Source organism: Phyllostomus hastatus, unplaced genomic scaffold (genome assembly GCF_019186645.2).
Source record: "Phyllostomus hastatus isolate PE091 unplaced genomic scaffold, TTU_PhHast_1.1 phas_scaffold_39, whole genome shotgun sequence".
NCBI lineage: Eukaryota > Metazoa > Chordata > Mammalia > Chiroptera > Phyllostomidae > Phyllostomus > Phyllostomus hastatus.
This window is the reverse complement of record NW_025334028.1, coordinates 34,022,227-34,045,129: the sequence shown is the minus strand read 5'-3', so window position 1 is coordinate 34,045,129 and position 22,903 is coordinate 34,022,227. Positions and strand designations below refer to the sequence as shown.

Here is a 22,903-nt window from a genome sequence, read left to right as displayed (position 1 = left end):
CCCTCAGTGCACAGCACCTTATCAGCAAGGATGTGTGTTCGTGTGATATCCTGTTTCCTGTGTGTTATGCATTGAATGTTTGTGTTTCCCAAAATTCATGTTGACTTTCCAGTGCCCAGAGTGGCTGTATGTAGAAATGAGCCTCTAAGGAGGTGATTAAGTTAAATGAGGTCCTGAGGGTGGGACCCATAATGGGATTACATCCTATAAGAGGAGACCTGAGAGCTGGCAAGCTGGCTCCGCACACCCAGGCCACCCGGGCTCACAGCCAGACGAAGACACTCAGAGTGAAGCCAGCCCTGTGGCGCCTCAACCTGGCCCTTCAGCCCCCAAATCCATGAGAAATAAATGTCTGTTGTTTAAACCACCACTCTGTAATGCTTAAATGGTGCCTGAGCAGATGAACAGTGTTAGTGTCAGAAAAAAATTACTGAGAATAACTGGTGAAGAGAATATAATCCATATTTTCCTGAAATTTTTACCCCTTCACCAGCTGTTTGTGTGTCTCTTAGGCCATCCTTGAGAATATCCCTGCACCAGTAGCTTCCTTGTCAGGAGCAATGGGACCATGTGTGCACAGTGCTGGCACACACTGAGTCTGTTTTGCATCTCTACGTGATGGAGAGTGGTCTCTGGGTTTCCAAGTGAAATAGGGTTTTTGTATGTTTTCTATTATTAGTGGTTTGGGGAGTCCTGTTCTGAGGGCCCTCTGGGGTAGGCAGACAGAGTGAGCTATGAGCTATGGCAGTCTCATCATTTCTGGAATGCTTGAAAACCTCATCTTAAACAGAAGGAAAAGGATGCTTGGAGGCATGTTGAGAGCAGCTCCTTGTGCCCATGGAGCATCGAGAAGCAGACACCCGGCACCGTGAGAGGTGGCTGGAGACACAAAGGACACAAACTCTGCCCCTGAGTTGCTTAAATCTTGGGAAGGTGAGATGAACACACAGGAAGCTGCTAGAATCTGACTCTGGAGAGCAGCTGCCAGGATGTGGTGGCCACTCCATGCAGGGAGGTAGCACTGTTATTTGGGTCCCTGTGTTCACACCAACAGGACAGTGGCTGGATGACCCCAGTCAGCAGTGTGCCACAGCACCCACCAGAGAGGAAACTCCACTCACCCTGTGACCTGAGAAATGCATGTCTCCCCTTCAAGGCCATCTCAGATGTTACCATCTATGAGGCCTTTCTTGACCCCTGGACTGGATGGTGCCCTTGGCCCCTGCCCAGGCAGGGACCCTCTTCCCCATGACACAGCCACAGGGATGCATGTGCTGGGTCTCACCATCAGTCCTTTGAGAGCAGTGCTCAGAGGTCCTGCTCCAAATGCAGACACTCCCAAGGCCACCTGGCTCTCAGATCCTGGGCAGCTTGGCCACTCCAGCCCACCCCCAGCTGGTCCCTCAGTCAGAAGCCCACGTATTGGGGCTGTCCTTTCCTCACTCCCTTCACTGGCCTCCCAACCTAAGGAATGATTTACTATTCTGTCAGGGGCCCATATTTACAATGGGAAAAATAAGGTCCACGCCTCATGGTGGGGATTCCAAGGGCACCTTGAACCCTCCACCCAGTGTGCACACCTGGTACACATTCAATCAATGGCAACAGTTATGACCATTGATGCCATGCCCAATGACTGTGCCCTAAGAAGAGACAGCAGAGTAGAACCACACAAAGGAGAAGCCACATGAAGACGGAGCAGAGATGGGAGGGATGCAGACACAAGTCAAGGGATGCTTGGAGCCCCAAAGGCTGGAAGAGGCAGGAAGGACCCTCCCCTTGAGCTCTGGAGGGAGTAACACCTTGACTGTGGACTTGTAGCCTCCAAACTCTCTGAGAACAAGTTCCTGTTGCTCTAAGCTACCCACCTTATGGTCATTTGTCCCAGCAGCCCCAAGACACCCACACAGAGGGACATGTGCATGCCCTCTATGGACCTCAGTTTCCAGATCACAAAAGGATGGGACAGCCTCCAGGATTTACCTCTAAAACCCTGTGACTCTGTGACTCTGTGACTCCCACCCCAAGGTGACACATCTCTCCAAGCCGCCTGGGTTCCTTTGGAGCCAAGCCAGGAACAATGCCCACGACACACATCCCACTCACAGCAGTCCCCACACAGCCAGTGCCACCTTTCCAGCCAGCCAGGCCTGGACAGTCAAGTCCAAGAGGTGATAAGGCATCACACTTCTCAGGGAAGCCCAATCTGCCTGGTGCCTGCCACCTACAGGTTTCCAGAACAGCCAAAGTAGCGCATGGACAGGTCCTGAACCCCGCAGGTGCTGGGAATAGAGGCACTGGCCCAGCTTCCCTGTTCTCTGTCTGAGAAGCAGGAGTGAAAAAGCCTGGTGCTACTTCTGTGGCAGCTTTCCAGTTTCTAGGAGGCAGGCCTATTTTCACATGAACATGGGTTTTTTTAAACTATTTACCCCTTGTAACTTTACTTACCAGAAACCTGTTCTTATCTATAGTACAATATCCAAATTTACCTGGTGGGACAATGAAAACCCATTCCAACAGAAATGATCTGTTTGCCCACCTTCTGAACAAGTGGATATTGTGATTGGCTGCATAAAGATTCAGTCTATGCCTGCAGCGACCGGGAAATAATAGTGGTGATGGTGACAGTAACAATATTGGTGGAAGAAGGAAAATGGGTGACGTTGTCTCTGAGCACTCTTGACCGGAAGCACCATGTTAAGCACTTAAAATGCATCAGTGTATTTAATATTCACAAAAGCACCATTAGATAGAAATTAAGAGGATTGCCTTACAAATTATGAAACTGGGCCCAAGCTGACTCTACCGGGTTTCTCTGAGTTCAAGGCCTATGAAGGTCACTACCAACCAGCCACCTCCCACGAAAAGTAGCTATGGGCCATGTGCCAACGTGCAACTTGTGAGCCATGGACTGGACAGAACAGAGGAAGGGAGATAGCAAAGCCACATGCTCTGGGCGACACCAGCCATGTTCTTTCATGTGTGCTGCTTTAACAGACCTAGGAAGTCACTTCAGGGTAACTTCACAATAGGGATTATATGAGGTCGGGGTGTGTGTGTCTGTCTCTATGTGTGCAGACCTTGTGTAGTGTGGATGCACTGTCTGAATGTATGTGTGCAGGTATGTATTGTGCTGTGTGTGTGCGTGTGTGTACACCTCTGTGCATGCATCAGTGAATTAACTCCATGACCATGTGTCCTTGTGTGTGCACGGGTGTGTGTGTACATGTGCATGTAGGCAGAAACATGAAGGGAGAAGGTCGTGAATGAGCTGTAGGGAGCAGTTCAGCCAGGAGAGTCCCCGAGATGAGTGGGGTATTTAGAAACTGGATCCGCAAAACTAAGCAGAAAGCGAAAACCAATCGCCCCATATATGCAGTCCCCCAGGCTCCCCTCAGGACACAGCTGAGCTTGTTCCTCTAAGAGGCAGGGAGAGGGAGGAAGCAGGCACAGAGCATTTCCCTGCAGAGGTCCTGATCAGGCACAAGCAGGCTCCCATCTAGGGGCCAAGCTGGGGGTTAATTCCTCAGAATCAAGGCCTCCAATCAGTCCAGTACAATATTTGATGCTTTCCTGAGGCCAGGGTTCATGGGACAGTGCCTGCGGTGGCGGAGCACTGGGTGACAGGGTGATCTCTGGACTCCACCCATGGGGACATGGCTTTGAGAGGGAGAGAAGGACATGAGCGTGAACCGCTCAGCATCAAAGCAGCCCGGTGCTTGTATCTTGCAGGAATTTGCTGACTCTGTGTCCCAGATGGTCACGCAGAAGTTCCGTGAGCTGACAGTGGGCCTGACATCCGTGCATGCCCGCCACAGAGCGCTGGCAGGGATCGTCATGACCAAAGGTAAAATCTCATGTCTTTGCTGTGGGATTCTCATCTCAAGGAGAGGAAACTAGCATTTTTGTGATCTTAGGAAACAGGATTCTCCCTCCCATCCGAAGATGTGAAAAGGAAGACAAAACTAGACACAGAGAGATCAGGGACAAATGAGTGGCCAGCAAAAAAACCATAGTGCCGGTGGTTGTGTAATTACACCCCCTAAAAGCATCTCTGCATAGGCTTCTCTCAACTTTCATGGAAGGTAAACTAAGGACCTGGCTGGTCAGTCCCTCGTTAGGCATTTTCCTCGCATCTTTTTGTCAGGAAGAGTGGGCAATGCTGGAGGAATCTGCAAAAACTGGAATTCAAGATCAGGTGAGGCCACCTGATAAGTCACTCCAGGCTGGTGGGCAAGGCTTGTTCTCTCCCCTGTCTTCCTTTCCCTCCCTTAACATGCTTCCTCTGTGTGCAGAAGGGCAACCCAGTCCAGGGAATTCAATTCACCTGAGAATTATGAGCCCCTCCCACTACGGTTAGACCCCCTAAAAATCCTGTCACAGGAGACCGAATCCATCCCTTCCTGCTGGGACCCACAATGCTCACAGATGAATGTCCATCCTCAGGCACAAATGGTAGAACCAAAGGAAGACATTCACACCAATGAACAAGGTCATGGCCACTTTTATAAGCCAACATGGGAGAAAATGATGGTTGAATTTAAGCAATCAGTACTATAGAGAACATTGCTGACCTATTCATAATAACTAACCAACTGGTTATTTGAATTCAACTGTTTTTATTCCAAAAGATTGGCTTGAGTTGGTAACAACATGTTACAAAATTATTGTAAGAATAACTGACTTGGAGTATTTGAGTTTCACACACACACTCTGCATGTGTAGGAGGAGGCTAAGACTCAGAAGGAACTATATACCTGATGTCCAAATATATTTGTGGTAAAAGTTGATTTAAAACCAGGTGATTGGCATATTTTCCCATCATTCTTGACCCTGGGGCCTCTCCCAGGGCCATCACACACAAGGACAGTGGAATAGGCAGAGAGCACTCAGGACACTGTCTTCACTTCAGCCAGAGGATATGTCACTTAACCTTTCTATTTTTGGCATCTTTTAAAAATGGAGTAAAAACATCTCCTCCCAGTGTAATTTGGTGAGCAGGATAAAACACATACACTGCTTGAAAGGAAAATCACCTTACGACAATCATGTTCTCAGTCAAAGGTGATTCCATTCAGTTGACAACACCCTTGCATTTGGTGGCATGCATCCACCTGAGCCATGACACTCAACCTGCTTTCACACATTTAGTGGCATCCGCCTCTTTGTGCAGCACATGACAGAGTCCTCTCTGTCAAAACCACACTGCCAATGTGGCCCTTCTCCTGTCCAGTACCAGGCAGACATTAATAGGAAGCACTTACACATTGGGCACCATTCTGCATGCATCAGGGTGCCCAGAAAAGACACAGCCCACCTCGGGATGTAACCACCCTGGAAACAGTCAGAGGTGGTAAGGCAAAAAGCAACTACTTAGATTTTAGTCCCAGCTCCACTGACACCTAGTGATGTGACCTCAGGCCAATCAGCCTCTCTGGGACTGGGGACCACAGAAGTGCCTAATAGGAGGGTCATTTGAAGGATAAATGTGTTCATCTGTGCAAGCACTTAGAGAGATTCCTAGTCCAAAATAAGTGCCACACAAGTGCTCTTATTAGTAGGTGTACTCTTTCATTTGTAACTTGCTTACTGAGTGCCCACCAGCACTACAGCCTATCCTAGGTTCTGGGAAAACCACAGAGAACAAAATAGACTAAAAGCCTGCCTGCATGAGTTTTCCATCCTAGTAGGGAATGGGTCATAAAGAAAACTTTAAATCCAATGTAAAAAGTGTGTAAGAGCCCTGGCCAGTGTGGCTCAGTTGGTTGGAGCATTTGGTTGTGGATTCGATTCCTGGTCAGGGCACCTACATAATCCAACACCTAGGTTGTGGGTTCAGTCCTTGATCCCTGTCCCCGGTCTGAGCATGTACAATTTCAGGTCTGGATGTGTACAAGAGGCAACCAACTGATGCTTCTCTCTCTCCCTTCCACTCTCCCTTCCTCTCCCTCTAAAAGCAATGAAAAAATGTCCTTGGATGAAGATGAAAAAAAATTAAGTGTGAAAGAGTTATATGCACAGAGTTGTAGAATCACAGAAATAAAATCTTGGCAAATTTTAAAATTTGGAGTGTCATAGATTTTTCTGCCACAGGTTCCTGGATAACATAGTTTCAAATGACATTGGCCTAACTCCTGAATGTGAATGAAGAAAGGAGGAAAGGAGGAAGGGAAAGACATCAAACAGTGTTTCCTCTTTACTGTGTAAAATATTTCTGACCCCCAAAACATATGTCAGGATTATTTGGTGAGTAGTTTTTCAATATGTCCCAGCTTTAAAGCTGTGATTATCAAGTATCTTTCCACTTTTTTAAGAAAGTCAAAGACTTTCCTTGGAAAACAGAAATGTTTTACAAAGCATTGTGGAAAAATGGTACTTAAAAGTGCCAGTGAATACACTGCTTTGTGTGTAAGCAATTTATCTATATGAACTAAATTTATTACATAAAAGTGAGGTTTTATAAGGTAAAGATTCACTAATTAGAAATTTATGAATATTGAAGAATAAATTGCTGAAATTCACTTTCCTATTATAGAAATAAGATTTTTTTCAAGATTTTATTTATTTTTTTTTAGAGAGGGAAGGGAGGGAGATAGAGAGAGAGAGAAACATCAATGTGCGGTTGCTGGGGGTTGTGGCCTGCAACCCAGGCATGTACCCTTGCTGGGAATCGAACTTGCAACACTTTGGTTCACAGCCCATGCTCAATCCACTGAGCTACACCAGCCAGGGCAGAAATAAGATTTAATAGACATGTTGATTAAAAAGAGATTATGGAGGAATGGGCAAAATTACTAATAGAAACATTTTGAAATAGTTATTTACTTAAAGTTGATGTGCCATTTATTCTTAACTCTAATTCAGTTACTCAAGCAAACTCCTAAGAAACTCTGAGATGGGGTGATATGTCTTATTCTAGTTGCTAGGTATACAACTTCCTCACAAAATTAGGGTTTTTTTAATGAAATTATATGATCACCCCCTGCCTTCTTTGGTGAGATGCCAATTCATCCACATCATTTAGTTCATGTAAGGTCCTTTCCATATATGAGCCTCAAACCATTTTGTAGCCATTATGAAAAATATCATAGCAAAAAAGTACACATATGAAGTTATTACTTTTATCAAAATAATGCAGTTATGTGGTAAAATCTTAGAAGAAAACCTATGAATGAAAAACAATACTCTCCCCCATACCTCACTAGAGGCAGACACCTCTTGTCATGTTTAATTTTTGTTCTCATTACTGTAAATACTATGTTGTTTCTATATTTCTGGATTTTTAATTCAAGATACTATCTACTGACTCACGCTGTTAAAATTTGGTGATTTTTTACTTTTTATTATTTTTGTGTAGTATTTGTAATTTTATATAAATTCTTCAACATTATTTCTTACACCATCCAGTTCAGATGACCTAGCCTCATTTCCTGTTCATAAATTACATGTGACCCATTTACCTTCCCTGATTGGTCTAAGCTGCTTATTTTTGTATTTTTTTTCCTCATACAGTTTCTCTGATAAATTTCTTCCTTTACACATGTTTTTGTAAAATTTTCAGTATCCTGAATAAATCATCTGCCTTTTACCTTTCTTTTCTTATTTTTAATATACCTTTCACTCTGTGTTCTTGGAAATTTCTTAAATGTATCTGACAACTCAACTGCCCTTTTCCCCCTAATTTTTACAATCTATATTGCTCAAGACATCTCTCTTGTCCCCAGGTTCCTCGTTTCCCAAGGGATACTCTTCTTGTTTTATAGATGCGATGTGTCCTCAAATTTGTCCAAGGTGACACACTGGCAAATTCCTAAGTTCCCCTCTACTCCCTGGTTGCTGTGCTTCCTCTGTGATCAGGTCCTCTTTCTTCACATCCAATCTTTCTCTTTCATCCTACGTGTGATTTTTGTCTGAAGAGTCTTCCTTGTGAATAAAATATTAGACTGGTTGTCCAATAGCACCATGCATGGATTTCCAGTTATGCAAAAAGTGTCCAGTTGTGGTTACTTTTTCCAACAAGCTGCCATCCCAACAGGAAGGCTGCCTAACCCATCTCCCAGTCACTAGCAGCTGTGTCCTTGAGATGGTGGGCAGGAGTTGGCCACTGGTGAGGGACCACCCACTACCAAAAGGAGGGCAGTTTTGCCAGGGATGTAAACCTCCTAACAGACCCCTTACTTTTTCAGGTAGTCCTCCAGTTCCTTCAGCATAAGACTCGCCTTCATTTATCCTAAGAGGTCACTTCCAGTCAGGGGTCCTCTCCACAGAGCACTTGCACTTGACAATACAGTTAAATGTCTCTTTTCAGCCCACAAGGACAACTTGTGAAAGTCCATCTTCACAGAAGCCTCAGGGTGGAGAATAGGAGGAGAGTACCCCTCGATATTCCAGAACTTCTATCTTTCCACTTTCCCTCTTCCCAAATGACTGGTAATTACTCTGGCTGTAAAATTAGAAGCAGGGCCCTAGTGGAGATTGGGAAGATAAATGGGAAAAAGGAACTAAACAGGAAGCCCTAAACAGAAACTTACACTGGGATGAGAGATGGTAAATGACCGTGTGGATGTCAAGGAACTGATCTGAATAACTCTTAAGTGGGGATGGAGACATGTGAAGATGGTGACAAGTCCCCACAGATGTGCTCAGAATTCATGGGGGCTGCTCCTCTATCAAGTAAGAATGTGATGCACAATTGATTTTAAGTCTGTTTAAATCATAAACACGGGATAGATTTTACTACTGACCTGCATCACATGAATGCTGACTTGTGTACACAAAATGTCTCTCATTACAATCAGTCCCTGACTGGACATTTGGCCCACCCCACCCCCACTCCTGCTCATTTAGAGATAAACAGTTTATCACAAGAGGCTGATCAATGCCACCGAAACTAAACCTGCTAGAGAGAGAGCTAAATCCTCACAAAATGCCTTAATTTAGTACTGCTCAATAAGGAGATCCATCTAAGGAAATTCATAAAAAAGGGAAGACAACAATATTTATCTGCATTCTTTTGAGATCAGGTACCCCCATCAAAGCTATTCAAATATTTTTGCATTTTTTTGATCATTAAATCATAACCTGTCATTTAATTGCCCAAAATGTTTTATTGAGGGGGAAAATAACCTGAACACTGTATTTTTTAAGGAAGGAAGAAAGGAGGGAAGGAAGGAAGGAAGGAAGGAAGGAAGGAAGGAAGGAAGGAAGGAAGGAAGGAAGGAATGGAAGGAAGGAGAGGGAGGGAGGAGGAAGCTCAAGACAATTTTTGCACATGACCTGTTATATGAGGATGTAATTATCTTTGGTCCCCATGTATAACTGGAAGTGTAACAAATATTCTGTAGGACTTGGGCTAAAAATCAAATGTGGAGCTGGGTACAGTTGTAGCCTTTTGAAGTCCTCTGGGTTTCCAAACACGTGCATGGGGAGGGTCATGGTTTGTACTCCTCTCTTACCCAGTTGACCGGTATTTAAATTTTCACAGTTGATCCATCTAAAGTAGCTAGCCCTGCTCTGCAGTAAACACTGGAGAAGCAAGTGGTGTTGCTCTCTGACCCCCCTCCTCCACAAATTGGACCATGGGGAATCACACTGAAGAAATCCAGTGTCTCAAGGTCTCCCCCAGTGCCTTTGCACAAACACAGCCACTTCCTTCTCATCTGTGGCCACTCAGGGCACGTCTTCCTTTCACACCCCTACATCTATACCCTGTCACATTCCTCACACACTCTTGTGTCTACACCTGGTCTCCTTCCGCTGTGTTGGGCTTTGGAAGTCTTCAGGAAGGAGGGCTCAGGAGACACACCAGAAGGATCCTGGGGAAGGAGACTGTCACCTGTGCTGACAACTGAAGAGAGGAAGCAGGTAGGGCCGTGCTGCCCAGGTCAGGACCCCTCAGAGTGAAGGTGAGAAAGGAAGGAAGTGGTAGCTCCCATGGGAGGCAAGGAGTCAGTCAGCTCTGGAGTCATCCCTGGAGAGGGTCCAGTAAAAGAACAAGACAGCAGTCAAAAGAGTCAGGAGACAGAAAGGATGAGGGATGGGGGCGCAGGGGCTGGTAAGCATCATCAGCACCTCTCTGTACCATCGACCATTAGCCAAAGAGAGTTTTAAGTCACCAGCCACTTGTGCCCAGAGTAAATCTCAGAGAAAAAAGAACAGAACGAACTAGGAGGTCAACAGAGAGCTTCCTGTCAGAGAGACGGAATCCGGGGGCTGATGAGATTCCCCCTTTGAACCCCTTCAAATATGTCGCACATCCTCCTTCTAACAAACGGAGAACATCAAGAACATCAAGTGATCACTCATGGAAAGGAAAGCTCTTCACTTAAAATATTTAGCCCATGAATTATACATGAGTTCTGCTTCACACTCTCATTATTTCTGGGTTCAGCTCCAGCCAGGCGTCCTGTCAGTCATCCTGCTTATCACTCACATCAGCTGCTGCATGCAAGTCCCTTTGATCTAAAAGAACGGGTTCCTAATGGGGCGAAGTGCACACTCCACTCGTCCAAAAGGGAAGATAAACAGAATTGCCAGTCCACTAATTGCAGAGTTCCTGTCCTACTTTCTTGGAAGTAGGATGCTAAATGTAACATCACCATGTCTGTATCCAGTGAAACCCTCACAATGCTGCTGTTTGAGGACACAGCTAATAACCTCCCTGTAAACTAACTGGGCCACCTCGCATCTTCTAATCTATACCGAGTACTACTGGAAGTTTGTGCGTTCTGAAGTTTATCAGTTATGAGACACACCTGACTGCAGGGCATAGATAGTAATTAGATCAGTGGTGTCTCAAGTTCCCACCTGATTAGTCTCACATAACCAGCAGGCTGGACACCGGGGGCTGCCAGCTCAGGCTTGGCCCCTCATGGTTTCAGCGTCTGTGATTCTCCTGGCTTTCCTTCATCCTTCCCCAAAATGCTGCTGTCCTGCTGTCGGCCCCCTTCAGGGAGAGAAGAGGAGGAGACATCCTGCACTCCTGATCAGAACTTTGCTGAACCAGGCGAGGGAAGAGGACTGACCTCGTGCTCAGGAAACCAGCCGAGAGTGACTCCTGTCTCACTGCAGCCCCAACTCCCCCAGTCACTGACTTAATTCCGAGCAATAACTGAGTCACCAGCTCTGATTGGAAGAGAAGAGAAAGATCCATGGGGGCAAGAAATAGGACTGCAGAGAGTCTGTCCAATCCCTAACCCCCAAAAGTTAGATTTGGAAGTGCTGAGGTACTTTATTAGGAAAGTACATCAGATGCATTGTAATCACATAGACAAAGTCAACCCAATGGCTGAAACGCCATCCTTAATGTTTCCATGTTGTCTCACCAGACCCCATGTTCCCAGCACCCACCTCATCTGCGCCTCACAGGGACCTTAGCACATGCAGCCACCATATCATGGGTTGGACCACCCAGAGACCCCCAGAACAGCCATCAGCCCCCCAAAAGAGCCTTCAGCTTCTGCTAAGTTTCCCTGCCCATGCTTACCTCTCCTCTTGTCTGCAGCCCACTGAGTCTGGGAGAGCTCAGTTCCACGGGGGGAACTCATCCACCTGTCAGCCCCCACATGAGCAATTATCTATCAGGGTTTGTCTCAGCACCACCTCTGCATCTCCTCGGAGCCCTGGAGCTGTACGGTCCTGTGGGGTGAGCAGTGTGTCCTGGCCATACCTGACACAGCAGAATCACCTGCGTCCACTGTCCTTCATGCCTCGTCAGGCTACGTGGGGATCTCCATCTACAAAATAAGCCAAGTCATTTAGAAGAAAAGACAAGTAGTGGCACTAGAACCATTCACTTTTCGTGGTGCCCAGTCCAAGCCCTCCATCCTACCTTGGCCCCGATCAAGCCCCAGAGCAAGGGGCCACTCTCAGTCCTCACCAGGGTGCTGATGCCGATGAACAGGCAGGCAATACGAAGGGAGAGGGACCAGGCCCTGGGGGCAGTTCCTCTGAAGGAAATTAATGTGCATGTGATTCTGTGCTTGCTTTAACCACCAAGGACCTTTTAGAAACCCAGGCCTGGTTCATGGCTTACTCACAAAATCCACCAGTGTCAGCACTTAGGACTCACTGATTAAAAAATGCCCACTATCCTTTAAAACAGAAACAGCAAACAACCCTCAGTTCCCAAGGGCACCCACACAGCAAAGTTTCTCTGCAGGCACCCCTGAATCTGGTAAACTCCACATTGGGCAGTTATAGGTGCAAACTTTCGATGTCTAAGAAACTGCTTCAGATGCTTAACCAAATCTTCCATTTCACATGCTCCACAAACATACAAACACTTATCTAAATGGGCATCTGAGATTATCTCAGGGCCCAGGGCAGGGGTACTCCCTGCACTTAGCCAAACACAGCTCATTCACTGAGACCATGTCCCTCAGACAAGCTGGCCATTCCAGAATCTTTCAACACCATTTTTTGTTCCCAAGTGCTTTCAAGATGCACATTGACTTCTCCCAGCACCCCATCCTCTCAGGAGGCGTCCACCAATGTACCCTAGCCTGCATCACATTGAGGTGCTTCTCTCCAGTGTGTCTGCCTCCTTCCCTAGCTGCCAGCCAAAGTGACAAAAGTTTGGGACCTTAGGATTTTAGTTTTGCATCCCCACTACCTCCAATAAGTTAGGTATTCCATGCCCATTGAGTGAATGACATAGATAAAAGGCCCTTGAGATCATAAGGCAGGAGCTATCAGTGAGACTCATCACTGATTTTTGGTTTCACCTAGCTCAGTGCCACAGTCAGATTTATTTTTAAGAAGCTCTCAAGCATGCTTTGTTTATCAGCTATTCCTAACAAGCCCCTCTGTTATCCTATGACCAACATGAGATTTATAGTCAATATAAATAATAAAAGAACATGTGATCTCTAATATCATTCTAGCAATAGGAATTATAGAAAATGTCTGGTTGCAGATATGGAAAACAAGCAATTACAGGGGAATTGAAGGACATGATAAAATTATGGTATTTTTATGACATTCAGAAAGGCACATGTTAAACATGTGACATGATTTTAATCTTCAAAAACTCAATAGCACTAGTTTTGTCCCCATTTCCCAAATGAGACAATGGACAAGTTCACCTGACCAAAGTCTCAAGAGAGTAGAATCAGGGTTACCTGGCTCCAAACTTGTGCCTGGAGAGGATCAGACCCTGCCCACCTCATCATCCACTGTCCTATACAGACATGTTGCCACTCATAGGGTAACACACAAAACTCTTACCCATCACTTTCTTTGCTCCTAAAACCCATGAATTTGCAATACCTAAAGAACAGAAGCCCTGGGGACACTGGTGTCTTTGGGTTGTGGAGGCAGCCCCAAATCAGGACCTGCATGGGAGAAAAGCTTCCCTGTCCAGAGTAAAAATACTTTCCTTCAGTCTTAGTCCAGCCAGTCCCCCACAGACCAGATGTGCCTCAGCAGCATTTTTAAAGCCTGTTTATCTCAAACTAATTAGAGGAAATTTAGAGAACAGAAACAGAAACTTAGAAGAGGAAGAGATGGAATAATAGGAGAAGACTGAGAATCATAGAATGTGAACAACCAATGACTACAAGTGAAACTGCAGGAAGTTCTCTGCAAATATTCAGAGGGTGCAAACCACCGGGAGGCTGGGGACCTGAGGGAGGGAGTGAAACTTCAGATTGTTTGGGCTCAATACAGAGGAAACCTTCCTAACGCTGAGCTGAGGCACCATGAAAGGGACATCTTGGAAACACTATGACTGGAGTCATTAGACCCAATGAACACAGGCTGGATAACAAGGACTTGAAATTAATTATATACCACACCCTCAGGCAGTCTGCTCAGAGTTTAAAAACCATTCCTTTCTGTTTCTAATTTCTATTTTTTTATATATTTGTTTCTTTGACACTGGTTGCTATATCTTGCTTTCAGTTTTAGGAGGCCTGTGGTCAGGCATCAAAGCAAAATGAAGGTCCCCGTGCTGCCTGCTATGCTGCGAGGAATGGTTTCCCTTGTCTCTGGCCCAGGAACTCATGTCTTCCTACAGAATCCACGAGATGGTAACAGGCTGACTTGCCAGCTGGTGTACAGGGTAGAGTCCCAGACCTTGACAGGTACCTTCCCCAAGTCTTTACACTTATACAAGAAATACACGTGAGTTCTTCTCTTCCCTTTTTCAACACCTCTGGCTTTTTCCATGTTATAATATCTTAGAAATCTTTCTACATCTGTAGAGAAGTTCTCTGTCCTATCCTACATCTCTAAGGAGCCCAGGATGCAGATGTCTATATGTTAACCAGCCCCCTATTGATGGGCACTCAGGTCATTTATTATTTGCTATTATAAATGTTGCTGAGGCAAAAAGCTTTCTACACACGCCCTTTTTACATGTGCAAGTATGTGGGTAAGATAAACGCCCAGGAAAAGAATTGTTGGGTCAAAGGGTATATTCACTTGTCATCTGAAATTGTTCAATTGTCTTTCAAATGTAATTACTCCCATAGAGTCCTCTGACTATTGTAGGTAGATGCTTCCCCACGGCCATTCCAACTACACATTGATGAACTTTCAGATGTTACCAGTCTGAGAGATGTAGAGTTATATCTCATTGTATTTTTAACTTGAACATATAATGTATATATAATCAGTGAGGTTGAATGTTTTCTCATATATTTAAGAACCATTTTATATTTTCTTTCTGTGAACTGTTTTTTACATAGCTTTTTCCCATTTTTCTAAAATGTATTTTTTTCTAAAAGTTTTTTATATATTCTAAACAAAATGTTTTTTGTGATATAAATTGTAATATTTTCCCATTTTTAATTGTCTTTTTGCTGCCTTTAAGATATTTGTCCATTCACAGTTTTTTTTGTTTGGTTGGTTTTTTATGCATTTGAATATAACAATCTTTACTGTTTTGGGATTCTGAATTACAATAGAAACTTCTTTCACCCACCAAATTTATGAAGAGATTATCCCATGTTTTCTTCTACTATATTTACAACTTTTTTAATCACCCAAAGCCCATAGTTTACATTAGGGCCACTCTTGGAGTTGTACATTCTGTGGTTTTAGACAAATGTATGACATGTGCCCACCGTCACAGTATCACACAGAGTAGTTGCACTGCCCTAAAGCCTTCTGAGTTCCACCTGTTCACTGCCCACCTCACCTCTGACAACCCCTGATCTTCTTCTGTCTCCATCATTTCGCCTTTTTCAGAATGCCATGGAGTTGGAATTCTACAGTATGTAAAATTTTCAGATTGACTTCTCTCACTTAGCAACATGCCTTTCATGTTACTCCAAGTCTTTTCATAGCTTGGTACCTCATTTCTTTTTTCGTGCTGAATAATAAAATATCTCATTGATTGTATATATCACCATTTATTTATCCATTCACCTACTGAAGGACATCTTGGTTGCTTCCAGGTTTTGGCAATTATGAACAAAATGCTATTACCCTCTGTGTGCAGTCCTTTATTTTTGCATCTAAACTTTTGATCCACTGGAATTTACATGGTGTAAGGTAAAGATGTAACTTATTTTCCAGGGGATTTCTTCAGTCATTAGAAACCGTTAATGAAAGAGTTTCTCTGCCCCTCAGATAGAGGTGTTACTAACCTTACCCCACTCTAGATTCCTGCATGAGTTTTGGATAAATGTCTGGACTCCCTGTTTCATCCCATTTGTTGGACTTCATGCATCAGTACACAACAATTTGTCACTGAGCCTTTATCACCTGCTTGATATCTATTAGGGGCCTGTCCCCTGGCGTCAGTCCTCTTGCTCAGAATTCCCTGGATTATCCATTAGAATAAGCTTGCATGGCTCAGAAACAAAAAACAAAATTATGCTTTCAACTGGGTTGTCTTTATCAGAAACAAAGCCCAAGCATTCCTTTTGGAATCTCATTAACCTTATTGTCCACTTTAGAGAGGACGCAGGATGTCAAGTCTTCTCCCCAGGAATATGGCATGCCTTCTGTTTGTGTGAGTTTTGTTGGTGTCTTCCAGTCAGGTTTTGATTTTAATTATCATCCTTGTTCATTTATTGTTAAACATGTTCCTATTATCTTCTTTGCTGCTGCTGTAAATAGTCATTTCTCCTTTATGGTTTCTCACTAGTTATTGGGTGCAATATGAAAGTTATCGATTTCTATGCATTAACTTGTACCCTGTTTCCTTACTGATTTTTACTGTTTCTAGCAGTATTTCAACTGGGTTCTCCAGAGGTTTCCACATATACAGTCATAGTGTGTTCAAACAGTGATCATGTTACCTGCTCCTTTGCAATTATCATACCTCTAGTTTCTCTTGTTGTGTTGCTAATAGCTTCAGTAGGTGTTAAATAATGAAGTCATAGTGGGCATTCTGGTCATGCTTCTGAATGCAGCAGAAAGCCCTCTAGTGTTTCTAGTGATGTAATTTTTTTATCATTTTAATATCCATAAGTGAGGCCACCTGTAGTTACTTTCTTGTTTAGTCCCACGCACATGGGTAGATCAGCAATATAAGCATTTTATAATAAAAACAATTGAAAGGTTTTCCTCATCTTTTTATGCTGTGAAACACATCGGGTAGCCTTGAAATTGTCTGCTACTTAAATGTCCATTGAAATCCCACAAAACTAACAGCTTGGTGTTTTAGGGGTAGAAGGGAGTTCTGATCACTTTTTCTACTTATTCTATAGAAATTGGTATGTTTATGTTTTCTGTAACCATTCCTCATGTGGTCAGCATAAGTGTTTTACTCTCAATAGCTATTTTATGACAAAAGAGATAAGCAACAACCACGGTGTACCAAGTCCTTTTTCTACACCTACTTGGGTTTCATTGGTTGTAGCTGAGTTTATGCAACAGATGCTGTGGGTGCCACACAGGCCTGTCCCAGCAACAGGGCCCCTCTTCCCAGGGAGCAGAAGCCATCAGCACCTTCCCTCACAGCAGGGTGCCCTGCACATTCCAGAGTTTTCCATCAGATCAGCAGGAGACTACACGAAAAGTAACACCTCTTTGCCTGGCTTCATCCCCCATCCTAGCCTGTTTCCATGATTGTCTTCCAAGTTCCTCCTGAGAAAACGCTCTCAATAAATCACTGCCCAGGAATCGCTGACTTAGCCTCTGCTTCTAGGAAGCCCATGTAGGAAGTGCTCCCTGTCTCTCTCTCTCTCTCTCCTCTCATTCTAGTGACACTCTGTGTGCAGCACTTATGTGATATTTATCACACAAGATCTTAACTTGGAGACATTTCTGTCCCTGTGTCATCTCCCTAAATTCAAAATAAATCCTTTGAAGGACAGGACTGTGTCTTTGACACCTTAGTATGGTGCTGGCACCTAGGATGTGGGTTAATGAAGAGTGAATAAGCAAATAGTGCATTTCTTGGGCCACAAAATTGTCATGAATATGATAGTGCCTGGAGTGTGGTGGAGTGAGAATTAATGAGGGGTGAAGGGAAAGTAGTTTCTTTTTCCAGCAGCTCTAATTTCCACAGAATCCAAAGCGGGGGAGCAGGCCAGCCCTCGGGAGAAGAGGTGCCAGTTCACAGGTCGTTGTCTGTTGAGAAGTTATACTGCAGGTGCACTGGACATCTGCATACTGGAAAACTTTAGGAAATCATTATAAATGTTAATTTTCACTCCTCTGAATACCTGCTCTAATTAAGCTGAAATTTGCAAAATGATCTTTCCATCAAAATGGCTGCCTTACTGGCTATTTCCCAACAGTGTCACTTGATAACCATTTTAGTTAGAATGTAGCTCCTTATGAGATGAGGTGCTATGGACTCTCAGGTCCTCTCAAGGGCACAACTAGGGAGCCACTGTAATAGGGCTAGGCCCTGTGGAAAAGGAAGCAGTTACATTTTGAGTTGCTGTTAAACATTTCAGCCAGTCCCAGGGAAGAAATCACAAGGGGGTCATTGTAGTCACTTTTAACTAGTTTTAAAGAAGCTTGCAGGTATGTGACCAAAACATAGGGAAGTAAGTGTCCATAGCTTCCTGAGGTCTCCATGAGGCCATATCTCAGCAGAGAGTGGTCAGCAATGACCAACCTGGCCCACACCCCGGGGCAGCTTTCAGGACCACAGAAATGAGGAAGGAGGGACCTAGACAGAAAGAAAGCAACACTGTGTAGCTCTCATCCATCTGCCCAGTGGTCTTGCCTTCAACATGGTGAGCCAGCCCTCTGACACAACCAAGTGAGGTGACATTGACTCAATCCACCCTCTTTTCCCCAGTCCTCACCCCTCTCCCCTATGTCACTTGTGGTACTCATTATCTCCTCTCTTTCTCTCTACTCTCCCATTTTATCTCTATAGAAGGAGCCACTCTGTGTGGAGAGGGAATGGGATGGGAGCATGTAGGCTTTAAAACTAAGTTCTCAGGGTAGAACTTTCAGCACAGAGCAATATGCACATGTAAAGAACATATTACTTTCCCAGCAGTGGCAGTTTGGTGTTTGGGGAAGTAAATGTTATTAAAGACAGAAGATGCACTTCAGCATGTGCTTGGTTTGCACATCACCTCTATAGAGAAATGGTCTATACACCTGTTTACTACAGGCCTCGCAGAGTGGGAACAACCAGCTGCTAAATTGTCACCTGCATGCTGCATGTTGCACAGCCCCAGCAAGCCACAGACATCTGTTAAAAGGCACAACTGGCTAAGGGTTTCCTGACACCATTCTTTTGACATCTGGAGGCAGCACCTGAAAACTCAGATTTCTTACTACCTCAGAAATACAGACTGGATTGTCCCAAGCAATCCATCTATTTATACAGACTCTGCAGAGAACACCTTCTTGGAATATTTTTTGGAAATTCTGGTTCCAGACCTTGAGGGATTCACCAGCTAGGTGAAGATAAATGCAGCTACACTTGCAGACCCACAGTGCTCACTAAATCAGGATAAAGGAATGAATTTTGTGCTCTTCTAGGGTCTCCCTAAACATAGGCAGATCAGCATCACACTTTAAAGACACAGAATTTGGATTTGTTGTTGAGGCTCCTTTTGTTTTGTTTGTTTTCCATTCTTGCAGAGAATATCATTTTTGTTGACAAAATTCCCTTAATTTCAGCCAAAATGAGATTGCCCTGTGAAGAGTAACTCATGAAGCCTGCACTGCTTGAGAGACTCATCAGCCCCTGCCTTCAGAGTTGATCCTATGGATGGAAAAGGGGAAATGCTGAGGCCAGGAGAGGAGTGATAGTGGGATCCCCGGGCAACAGCCAACACTCCCATCCTGTTGCTGGGGACCTGGATTCAGAGAACCAGAAAACTCCCCCATTTGTGATTCTGACCTCAAAACTCCCTGCTTTTACTCTATATGATGAACCTTAAAAATAACAACAATAATAACTTGAGGGTTCCAGCCAAGATGGAGGCATAGGTAGATATGCTTCACCTCCTCACACAGCCAAAAGAAGGAACAACCAATTAAAAAAAAAAAACCAAAACCGCAAGAAAATAGAACTGTATGGAAGTCCTACAACCAAGGAGTTAAAGAAGAAACATTCATCCAGACTGGTAGGAGGGAGGAAGACAGGCAGCCAGGGAGGGAGAAGACATGCAGCAAGGCATAGCTGGCAGACCAGGAAGGCCAACTGCTGGCTGGCAGACTGGGCAGTCCCACATTTGCATGCAGATAAACAGATAAAATTGGGGGATGAGGCAGACTGAGCAACCCAGGGTTCCAGCGCAAGCAAAATAAAACCTTAGAACCTCTGGCTATAAAAACCTGTAGGGGTTGTGGTGGAGGGAGAAACTGCCAGTCTCTTAAAGCCAGGTGAGAGCCAAGCAAGCAGCATTGATCCCTCTCTGAGCCATCTCCCACATCAGTGCCACAATGCAGGAAAGTGGGTTGCCCCACCCTGGCAAATACATAAGGCTCCACCTCTCACAACATAACAGGTGCACCAAGACAAAAAAATATGATTCAAATGAAAAAGCAAATCAAAATTCCAGAAAAAGAACTAAGCAACGATGAACTAGCCAACCTGTCAGATGCAGAGTTCAAAACACTGGTAATCAGGATGCTCACAGAAATGATTGAGTACAGATGCAAAGTAGAAGAAGAAGTGAAGATTATACCAAGTGAAATGAAGAAAAATATATAGGGAACCAACAGTGATGAGAAAGAAACTAGGGCTCAAATCAATGATTTGGAACAGAAGGAAAAAATTAACATTCAACCAGAACAGAAAGAAGAAACAAGTATTTACAAAAATGAGAAGAGGCTTAGGAACCTCTGGGACAACTTTAAATATTCCAACATCTGAATTATAGGGGTGCCAGAAGGAGAAGAGGAAGAGCAAGAAACTGAAAATGTATTAAAAAATAATGAAAGAAAACTTCCCCAGTCTGGCAAAGGAACTAGACATACAAGTCCAGGAAGTTCAAAGAATCCCAAAGAAATTTGACCCAAAGAGGAGTGCACCAAGACACACTGTAATTAAATTATCCAAGGTTAAAGATAAGGAGAGAATCTTAAAACCAGCAAGAGAAAAGGAGAGAGTTACCTACAAAGGATTTACCATAGGACTATCAGCTGATTTCTCCAAAGAAATCTTACAGGCAAGAAGGGGCTGGAAAGAAGTATTCAAAGTCATGAAAGTCAAGGACCTACATCCAAGATTACTCTATCCAGCAAAGCTATCGTTTAGAATGGGAAGGCAGATGAAGTGCTTTCCAGGAGAGGAGGCAGGAAATGGTGCAGGGCCTCCACTGTCTGTGCCCCTGGAGGAGCTGCAGGGATCAGCCTCCAGAAATGGAAAATGGGGATGGAATAGGAGGCATCACCACTGGTAGCTTATCTCTCATCTGTCCTGTGGCTCTTTAGGAAAAACAAAAAGCCTATGGGTTGAATCAGAGATCTCAGTGCAGTTTCACTGCTGTTAGTGACATGTCATGCCATGCTCTGTCCTTGGGTATAAGTGCAAGTGTCAGGAAGCAGAAAATTTGTAGCGAAGACATCACTCCTGATATGCAGCCCCAGACACTGGCCTGACCCAGGCCAGAATCCTGGGGAGTGTTGCCACAGGCTCAACAAAGACCCCAAGTCTGTACTGGGCCCAGGGAGAAAACCAAGCCCACCAGACACCTCTCTAGATCTGGAAGGTCACACACTGGGCCTGGTGTTCTGCTGTCATTCATGTGGTCAGTTACCCTTGATCGCCTCTCCACATGGCCTAGGTTGCACTTTTCACAAGTGTTCTTGGGGCACAGGGGCTAACTGTGTGACACTTGCACCTCCAACTCTTAGGAATTATAATGTTGGCTTCACAGGGTCAGAGGTTTGCTGAAGTCCAGGCAAAGACCAGGTAAAGGAGTAAATCAGTAAAGCAAATGTCTATGAGCAGGAATGACTGACTGGATCCCAAGTGACCCAGAGATGGGCTTTGGGGAACCCAGGCACCTGGCCCAGCTCATCACTGAGTTACCAGTGGCTCTAAGGGACAGTAGGCTCTATGTAGGCTGGTGGAGTGAGTGCATGACCTGTGGAATCTCGAGTTTGCACAGGAATATCACATGGGGCCCTAGGCGTCCTCAAAGGCAAAAGCTAACTGCATTGGATGAGGTGGGAGAGGCCAGGCGGGGCCTGTTCTGACAGAATCTGTGCCTGTCTTGGCCTCCACTCCCATCCTGTGCAAAACATGTTCCCATCAGCGGGATGCCTGGAGTCACCCTGGTTACCCAGAATGACACACATGGCCGGCCTGGGGTGGAGGTGCTGCTCTCTTTGGAATCACAGCCTGAAATCCAGCAGCCCAGCAGGTTCCTCTCCCTCTAGATCGGGGGCGGCAGTGGCCCTCTGTCACTTGTTTGGTGACAGATCACTGTATTGTCTCCTCCACACCTTCTCTTCCAAGAACCCTGCTACAGAAACATGTTCGTCAGACAGAGACACCCTCAGGTTTGCCCCTGTTGATCCTGGTTTGAGAAGTCAGTCAAGTTCTGGAAATGAGAACTCCCACTGTCAGTGCCATCCTGAAACAAGGTGGGCACAGGGCCACCCTGGCACCTGCTGTAGCTCCTCAGAGCCCTGCCTCCCAGCAGCTGTGTGGTGCTCGTGGCCTGTGCTGTCCTGTCTTTTACAGTGAATGTGGAGGGTGCTGCTTAGAGATCCTCAAGGCTTAAGGCAGCAGGCCCCTGGGTGGGATGAGGCAGGCTGGAGAGGAAAGCAGAGTCACCCCCAGGGGGAAGGGCAGTCTGCATGTGGTGTTCTGACTGTCGTCTTCTCTGCCCCCAGGCCTGGACGTCAGGCAAGCACAGGTTGTCGTCCTGTCCTCGGGGACCAAGTGCATCAGTGGCGAGTACATCAATGACCAGGGGCTGGTGGTCAATGATTGTCACGCCGAGATTGTGGCCCGGAGAGCACTGCTCCACTTCCTGTACGCACAGCTGGAGCTGCACCTCAGGTGAGCGGCCCGTCCCTGGGACATGTGCTCTGGATGTAAGCTCAGAGCTGCTGTATACAGGCAGACTCCCTGCACATGGTAGACAGGCTGCCCCTACTGCACGAGCTTTACACAGAAGGGTGGCATCCACACAAGCACCAGCCATGTTGCCACACCAGCTGATCAAATGCTGAAATTGCAGACTCCGGCCCCCATGATTCTCAGGCCTCCTTCCAGGAAACACCTGCTTGCCTATGAGTAAACATGACTGCAGCAAACCACCTGTAAGGTTCACATCTGTGCACACACATGTCCACACATATGAACATGCCTTGTCACACACCCATTACATTTGATGACATTGTCTATTAAAACATTTGCTGTGTCTTAGCTCAGGCTGCTGTAACAGATCGCCACAATGTGGGGGCTTAACCACTGATTGTTCAGTCTGGAGGCTAGAAGTCCAAGGTCAAGGTGCTGACAGATTCCATGTCTGCTGAGGACCATCTTCCTGGTTCACAGACAGGGTCTTCTTAC

The 22,903-nt window shown here is 45.2% G+C and overlaps 1 protein-coding gene across 1 annotated transcript in view; it reads left to right on the top strand.

Annotated features, from left to right (window-relative positions):
• ADARB2 (adenosine deaminase RNA specific B2 (inactive)) overlaps positions 1-22,903 on the top strand; it is a 436,890-nt gene that overhangs the window by 373,125 nt on the left and 40,862 nt on the right. Inside the window, exons 5-6 of the mRNA XM_045820262.1 lie at positions 3,733-3,847; positions 22,219-22,387. Coding sequence (XP_045676218.1) covers positions 3,733-3,847; positions 22,219-22,387 — 284 coding nt within the window. The remainder of the gene's footprint in view (positions 1-3,732; positions 3,848-22,218; positions 22,388-22,903) is intronic.